General features: G+C 59.4%; 1 protein-coding gene across 3 annotated transcripts; it reads right to left on the reverse strand.

Moving 5' to 3' along the window:
- Window positions 1–467: 467 nt before the first annotated feature.
- On the reverse strand, window positions 468–6,081 carry ZNF835 (zinc finger protein 835). 3 transcript variants are annotated; one of them, XM_069552139.1, is made up of 3 exons: window positions 5,921–6,081; window positions 4,701–4,908; window positions 468–3,494 (listed from the first exon to the last, which is right to left on the reverse strand). In XM_069552139.1, the coding sequence occupies exon 3, from the start codon at window positions 3,458–3,460 to the stop codon at window positions 1,871–1,873; it is 1,590 nt and encodes a 529-aa protein (XP_069408240.1). In that variant the 5' UTR covers window positions 3,461–3,494; window positions 4,701–4,908; window positions 5,921–6,081; the 3' UTR covers window positions 468–1,870. The 3 variants fall into 3 exon arrangements, with proteins under 3 accessions (XP_069408240.1, XP_069408242.1, XP_069408241.1); XM_069552141.1 differs by having other exon boundaries at window positions 4,701–4,795; window positions 5,921–6,066; XM_069552140.1 differs by having other exon boundaries at window positions 4,701–4,795; window positions 5,767–6,020.
- Between the last annotated feature and the right edge of the window lie 1,846 nt (window positions 6,082–7,927).

Raw genomic sequence — 7,927 nt, forward strand, 5'->3', positions numbered from 1 at the left:
TCGGAGCGCGCAGGCGCGGTTGCAGAGGGGTGGAGCCTGCGGCGAGGGGCGGGGCCGCGGGGATCGGAAAATGATACGGTGGGCAGGACAGGCGGCGCGGTCCTTGCGGGGTGCCACCCATCAGAACTGGGGGACGCGCAAACAGACGGGCAATACTGGGCCCGGGCAGGGTCGAGACATGATTGTGATGGGGTGTCTGGGGAGCAGCGTGCCTTCGGTGTCCGGTCTGCATTCCCCCTTGACCTCAGGCGGGTCCCCTCTCCTGTTACAAGGAGTCTCCCTCATCTGTCAGCCCCATCCTCCAAATGCCAGGCCTCAGCGGCCGGCGGGTCCAAGCAGTCTTTCCCCAAACTTCTCTCTGGGTTGGCTCCTTTCTTTCATTCGCTTGCCATCCCCCGGGAGTGATATGCCCAGCCTTGTAAATACCACCAATTCCCTGTCAATGAAAATAATAGATGAATACTGTATAATAAAAATAGAAAAGAGTTTTATTTGAGTCAAACTGAGGACTACAGCCCAGAAGACAGCCTCCCAGATCATTCTGAGAAATTGCTCCAGAGAAGCATCGTTTTCAACAGTTTTACGTATTGTAGGAACAAAACGTTAAACAGGTCAGGGATAGGTTTCTTCAAGTTTTCAAAACAAACGGACCGCCATGCATACACGATGCCTCGGCAGTTGGCCTTGGCACCTGGGAAGGAAGTATTATGGACGGAGTACCAGCACTGGCATCCCAGGAAGGGAGGCAGCACAAGCATCACTTCTGGTCCATGTGCCCTTTTCTAATTAAAGCAGATGTACAATGCGTGTTTGATAGGCCACAAACAAGCTATTTTAGTTCAGTTCAGTCACTCAGTCATGTCAGACTCTTTGCGAACCCACGTGCACCAGGCCAGACTTCCCTGTCCATCACCAACTCCCAGCGCTTGCTCAAACTCACGTCCATTGAGTCAGTGATGCCATCCAGCCATCTCATCCCCTTTTTCTCCAGCCTTCAATCTTTCCCAGCATCAGGGTCTTTTCCAATGACTCAGTTCTTCACATCAGGTGGCCAAATTATTGGAGGATTTTAGTTAGCGTAAAATTAAAATTAACTCACGTATAAGGCAGAATGACTTCCCCATATCTTTTAAAATCCTGTCCATAACATTTATCATTATCTGAGTTAGCTGACCTTTTTATGGGCTTCCCTGGTGGCTCAGTTGTAAAGCATCCGCCTGCAATGCAGGAGTTGGGGGTTTGATCCCTGGGTCGTCGGGAAGATCCCCTGGAGGAGGAAATGGCAACCCACTCCAGTATTCTTGCCTGAAAACTCCCATGGACAGTGGAGCCTCGCAGGCTCCATGGGATCGCAAAGAGTCGGACACGACGGAGTGACCCCCTCCCCCAACACACACACACAATTCTCTCTCTGATTTTGAACCAGGGAGACTGGCAGATGTGGGCTTGATCCTGGCACTGTGATGTCAGCCTCGAGGAGGGAACCTCACGGAGCCTCTCAGAGCCTCGGTTTCCGCAAGTGCATCACCAGGGTGGTGGTGTGTCTCCTGGCCAGCACCAAGGGCCTGAGCACGAGGTAGCGAAGGTTCAGTGAGCCCCCACCTATAGGAGGTCCCCGTAGATCTCAGCCTTCGTGCTTGGGCTGGTCCACCAAGGTTAGGTGTTGTACCATGTACACAGGATGAGGATCACATGGTTAGACAGCATCACCGACTCAGTGGACTTGAGTTTGCGACCTCCGGGAGATACTGAAGGACAGGGAAGCCTGGCATGCTGCAGTCCACGGGGTCGCCCAGAGTTGGGCGAGACTGAGAGGCTGAACAGCAGCCACCACCAGCACCGAAGTGTCTGCAGGCTCCCCGCTGTCACGTCAGCAGGGTCCTCCTCCCGCCGGGAGCTCGGGTGTGGAGGCAGCGGCGGCCGCGGGGCCGAGCGGTGCCCCCGCCTTCTTGCCCGCGGCATGCGTCTTCTGGTGCCGGATGAGCGCGGAGGAGAAGCTGAAGGCCTTGCCGCAGCCGCCGCACTCGTAGGGCTTCTCGCCGGTGTGCACGATGTGGTGCTGGACCAGATAGGCGCGGTTGCTGAAGGCCTTGCCGCACTCGGGGCAGGCATAGGGCCGCTCGCCCGTGTGCGTCCGCCGGTGCAGCGTCAGCGACGAGCCGTGGCTGAAGGCGCGGCCGCAGTCGCCGCAGCGGAAGGGCTTCTCGCCCGTGTGCACCTTCTGGTGCTCGAGCAGGGAGGACACGTGGCCGAAGGCGGCACCGCACTCCGGGCACTTGTAGGGCCGCGCGCCCGTGTGCGCCAGGTGGTGCTGCACCAGGTGCGAGCGGTTGCTGAAGGCGCGGCCGCAGGCCCCGCACGCGTAGGGCCGCTCGCCGGTGTGCGTGCGCCGGTGGCGGCTCAGGTGCGACACCTGCGTGAAGGCCTTGCCGCACTGCGCGCAGGCGAAGGGCTTCTCGCCCGTGTGGATGCGCCGGTGCTCGGTGAGCGAGGCGCTCTGGCTGAAGCGCGCGCCGCACTCGGCGCAGGCGAAGGGCTTCTCACCCGTGTGCACGCCGCGGTGCTGCGCCAGGTGCGCGGCCTGCGTGAAGGCCTTGGCGCACTGGCCGCACGTGTAGGGCCGCTGGGCCGTGTGCGTGCGCTGGTGGCGGAGCAGCGCCGAGGAGAAGCGGAAGGCCTTGTCGCAGCGCGCGCAGGCGAAGGGCTTCTCGCCCGTGTGGATGCGCTGGTGCTCCCGCAGCGACGAGCGGCTGCGGAAGGCCTTGGCGCACTGGCCGCAGGCGAAGGGCCGCTCGCCCGTGTGCACGCGCCGGTGCTGCGCCAGGTGCGTGGGGCGCGCGAAGGCCTTGCCGCAGTCGGCGCAGCGGTGGGGCCGCTCGCCCGTGTGCACGCGCCCGTGCGCCGCCAGATAGGAGCCCTGGCTGAAGGCCTTGCCGCACTCGGCGCAGGCGTAGGGCCGCTCGCCCGTGTGCACGCGCCGGTGCTGCGCCAGGTGCGCGCTCTGGCTGAAGGCGCGGCCACAGTCCGCGCAGGGGAAAGGCTTCTCCCCGGTGTGCGTCCTCTGGTGCAGCGTGAAGGCCGAGCAGTAGCGGAAGGCCTTGCCGCAGTCCCCACACTTCCACGGCTTGCTGGGGCCACCGCCCCCTCGCTCCGCCACCTCCTCCGGCTCCGGCTCCGTGCTGGCGGCTGCCTTCTTCAAGGTCCTGTGCTTTCTTGGAGCGCCGCGCCTCCGGGGCCGGTGGTCGGCCTGGGGAGTCGGGGGGCTGCAGCGGGTCTCGGGGGTTCCGGCGGTGAGCTCACCCTGCTCGGGCACCCCGACCCCAGTGGGGTCTTCCTTGCGGGCCTCCTGCTTCAAACAGGCTTCTGCCTTCTCTGGCCCGGCCTTGGACCCGCCCTCGGGTTTGGGGGTTTCTCCCAACTTGGAGCTCTGGGGAGCGGCGCCCTCCAGGAGTGCTTCCATCCCGGCTTGCCGAGCTGCTGCCTCGATTTCACACCTTTGTTATGGGAAAAGTAGGGGAGGAGAAGCGGGAGAGAGAAGGAAGGAAGGAAAGGAAACAACGGGGAACCAAACTGGTCTGTCTCGGGCTGGGAAAGGGTCTGCGCGGGGGCTGTCTACCGGCCGCCTGGGTCAGACCGGTGTCCTGGGGCCACCTTGTGCGTCTGTTCAACAGGACATTGAACAGGATCCCTGGACACAACTCTCCGAAGCCAGGAGCACCCCCATACCCGCCAGGTGCGGCAACCAAAAGTCTCTAAACCCTGCTGCTAGGGATTCAACTGCGTCCACGCAAAATGTATACCTAAGCCCTCACTGGTGTGTGCAAACGTGCTCACGCGTGTACAGCGATCAGTATCTGCCACTGGGGGCAGCCCCCTGCGGGGGAGCGGGTGAGTGGGGGGCCATGCTGGAGGTGATGGCATCACCCCCTGAACACACCCTTCCCTGAAAGGCCGTGGATCCAGACAGTCGTGTGTCTGCCCCCTGGGCCTGAGCCTCCCTGGAAACTGTCTTCCATGAAACTGGTCCCTGGTGCCAAAAAGGCTGGGGCCTGCTGCTTTAAGCTCTTGCCACGTATTAGCTCTTTATTCCACAGTGAGGCTGCTGGAAGTGGCGATGCCAGGGCTCCAGAGCTTTTCCCCCTTCCTCTCCCCCCTCCACTTAAAGTCACCAATGGCTCCATGAAAGCCTCACTCCTCTCCATGGCCGCACAGCAGCTGCCCAACTTCAGCCTCTACCCCACCCTCCCCTGCTCTGAGCTTGCCCTTCTCCAGCCAAAGGCCTCCTCCTTGTTCCACAAACGACTCCGGGCATGCTCCTGCCACAGGGCCTTTTCACTGGCCGTTCCAGCTGCCTGGAAGGCTCTTCCCCCAGTGCAGGCCTCACTGAGGAAGTGATGGCGTGAGCATTCTGGGCTGTGAGCACCGCCAAGTACAAAGGGTCTACGGTGGGACCACAACCAGGGTGTCAGAGTACAAGTAAAGGGGCTGAGCGCGGGGCGAGGGCAGAAGCGTGACCCGGGCAGAGAGCAGGGAGACTCGGTACAATGCGGTGAGGGCAGGTGACGCAGGGTCTTCGTGCAGGGTGAGAGCTCTGCCACGGGACCCAGGCTGGGCCAGTCCCAGTGTGGGGTCACCCCTCTGGCAGCCCCCAGGCTTGAGCAGGGCCTGGCTGGGTCCCCAGAGCAGGTAGTGGTACCCACCTCGTGGGTTTGGGAGCACTGGGTCCCGTCCACGTCTCTTGGGCTGTGGCGCATGTCCCAGCTGCACGCGCCTCCCGCGTGGGTCCAGCTGATGTCTGTGCAAGAAAGCAGCAGGGACGTGAAGGCAGATGCCTGGGCAGACACCGGTCACAGGGTGTCCCCGCCGTGTGCGTGTGGGGACGGTAGGTGGAGTCAGGGCGGGGTGGACCTGGGCCGGGCAGGTACACAAACAGGCAAAAAAAGGGGAGACACAGACACGCTCAGAGGCAGTCACATCACCCACAGACACACACAGGGGTGGCACGCGACCGTACTGGGGGAGGGAGGCGGTTAACAGCATCCCTCCCTGGGCACTCGGAAGCCCTTACACTCCCATATGCTGTGGGTGACAAGAAGGCTGGCCATCTCACACACGTGCACAACTCCAAGTGCACCTGCGGTCACGCTTGCCCACGCACACACAAGGCTACACACACGGTAAGTCACACGTGGCAGCTGCCCAACAGGCAGGCCTGGCCAGGGACACCGCCCGCAGTGGCACACCCATCACATGCAGTCACGTGGTGGGCAGAGCTTCACACAGGCCCAGAGTCACAGGTGTGCAGGGTCTCCCCCACGGGCACACACACACAACTCCACGCTCCTGAGGTCTCTCATAAACACCCCAGGCAGGGCCCTCCACACGCAGGCACGCTCGGGCACACACAGACCATCTGGCTCCAGGCTGGCAGACGCACCTGCGGAGCCTTCCCACACAGGTGCAGACCCAGGAACGGTGGAATTATATACCTCACACCTACCCAGGAGAACACAATCCACACATGCTCCAAGTCACACAAAGACAGACGTCCCCACGTGCTCGAATTTTCGGGCAAAGGCCGCGAGGGTCAGGCACGTGCCAACCGACGGTGACCCTTGGGGACGGACTCACGAAGTCACACGCGCACAGGTGCACGGGCACAAAGTTCTGGTGTGACAGGCGCTCACACGCACGGTGACACCTGCAGAACACGTCTGCACCGAGACAAGCTGCCCCGAGTGGCACGCGGGGCGGGGGAGGACGTACCGGGGACACACAGACAGAGGGGCACGCGCACGACACCCGCGCGTGCGCACACCGCACCCCGGCGCCCTCGCCTCGGGACCAGCTTCGAAGGCCTCGGCGGCTCCCGCCAAGCGTGGCGGGTTCGAGTCAGTTTCCCCACCGTCTCTGGCCCTACCTGGTCCCCGCGGACCCCGTGCGGCCCCTCGTCCCGCGGTGGCGCGGACATGCAGGCCTCACGAAGCAAGGCAGCAGCCTCCACAGTCGGGCCCAAGCGCCGGGCCGACCCGCTGTGTGCACGCGCGCCGGGAGACCCGCGGCCCGTTTGGGGCTCCCAAGAACTACAACTCCCAGAAGGCGCCGCGCTGCGCCCACACAACGACTGAGGCCCCCCGTGCCGGCGTCACCGAAACTACAACTCCCAGAAGGCCCAGCGTCTGCACGCTGTGGAAAGAAGACTCTCAGCCAGCCTCTCCGGGAGCCCGAGGAGGGCGGGGCCGGGGGCGGAGTCCGCAGAGCCTCAAAAGACTGGGGATCAGAGAGGCTAAGTCAGTCACCCCAGGTCACACAGCACTGTGGTTTGCATGCCACAGTTCACCATTAAGCAGTGGAAGTCATTTGTCTCAGACGATTGCTGTAGTTCCAGCTGAGAACAGAGAAAGTGGAAAACTCGCTGACGTTGGCAAATGATTATAGCGGAGGACTTGAAATAGGAGCCATTATTGGCCTGCCGTTACCGTAAAGTACTTCTCCATAGAATTAGACGTCCTAAATTATTCTCTTCATAGGGTGAGACTTCGTAAATCATTCACTTGGCTGTTAGAGAAATGGGCACAAGCTCAATTTTAGATAGTTGGGAAGGCAGAGAAACGTGTGAACGTACAATCATGTATGGCACGATAAATGTATGTCACCGGAATCGCAAAGCCCTGTGAGGCACCATATTACTTTCTGTTCTCCCAAGGCTGCCTGTTAAACCGTTTAACACCTGCTTGTATTATTAAACTGAAGTATAGTCGCTGTACATTATTATAAGTTTCAGGTATACAGCATGGCGATTCACGATTTTTAAAGGTTACACTCCATTTATAGTTAGTATAAAATATTAGCTATATTTTGTATTTAGCACAATATGTGCTTGTAGCTTATTTTATACGTAGTAATTTGTGTTTCTTAAGCCCATACTCCTATTTTATGCCTTCCACCTTCCCTGTCTCTGCTGGACATGCTGTCTTTACCCTTCAATTTTTTATTTCGTGTGTAGACCTCCATAGGCATTGTGGGTTTTCCCTGTCCTTCTGGAACCTTCCAGCTCCGTATGGTAAGAATATGGCCAGTGCCCCTCCCAGCCTGGGCCTCAAGGAGCAGAACCTCTCTCCAGCCTACAGACTTGGGAGCATGAGATTAAAGGATTGTTCTCTTAAGCCACCAAGTCTTTTTTTTTTTTCTGGTTTAATTTTACATTTGAAGATTTAAAAAACACCTCTTACACATTCCATAAACTATACAGGTTTATGGGAGAGAGCTCAGAAGACAAGCATTTTTTTCTAATCGCCAAAAAACTTCCCCCCAATCCCCCGTTAAAAAAAAAAGTTGGAATTAATCCAATACAAGAAAGGACCTTTCTCTTCAAGTACATGGTGTGGAAGTATCATGAAGAAAAACATTTTCTTATGCTCATTATTCCATGCTTGTCATCAGCCTATGAGTAGACAGTGGGGCAGGCCACGAAGGGAGGGCAGCCTCTCCACCCCCATGGACGCTTGGAGGGGGCGCATGTGAAGGGCTGGGGCGGCTGGGGCTGACTTGGTTGGCCCAGACGTCTGGGGCCTGGCTCTTCGCCACGTCGTGGCTGTTGGGACTGGTCCGACAGCTCCATGTGGCCCGCTTGGGCCTCCTCACAACATGCTGGACTCAGAACAGCAGCGTTTCTTGTGTGGTGTGCTTTAGGGCTTCAGTAGGGACTGCATAAACCAGAAGCAAGCCACTGATGTGAACAAATGGCTCACTGGAAAAGCCCCTGATGCTGGGAAAGACTGAAGGCAGGAGGAGAAGGGGGCGACAGAGGACGACATGGCTGGACGGCAGCACCAACTTGATGGACATGAGTCTGAGCAAATCTGGGAGATGGTGAAGGACAGGGAAGCCTGGCGTGCTGCAGTTCACGGGGTCACAAAGGGTCAGA

Source organism: Ovis canadensis, chromosome 14 (assembly GCF_042477335.2).
Source record: "Ovis canadensis isolate MfBH-ARS-UI-01 breed Bighorn chromosome 14, ARS-UI_OviCan_v2, whole genome shotgun sequence".
Classification (NCBI taxonomy): domain Eukaryota; kingdom Metazoa; phylum Chordata; class Mammalia; order Artiodactyla; family Bovidae; genus Ovis; species Ovis canadensis.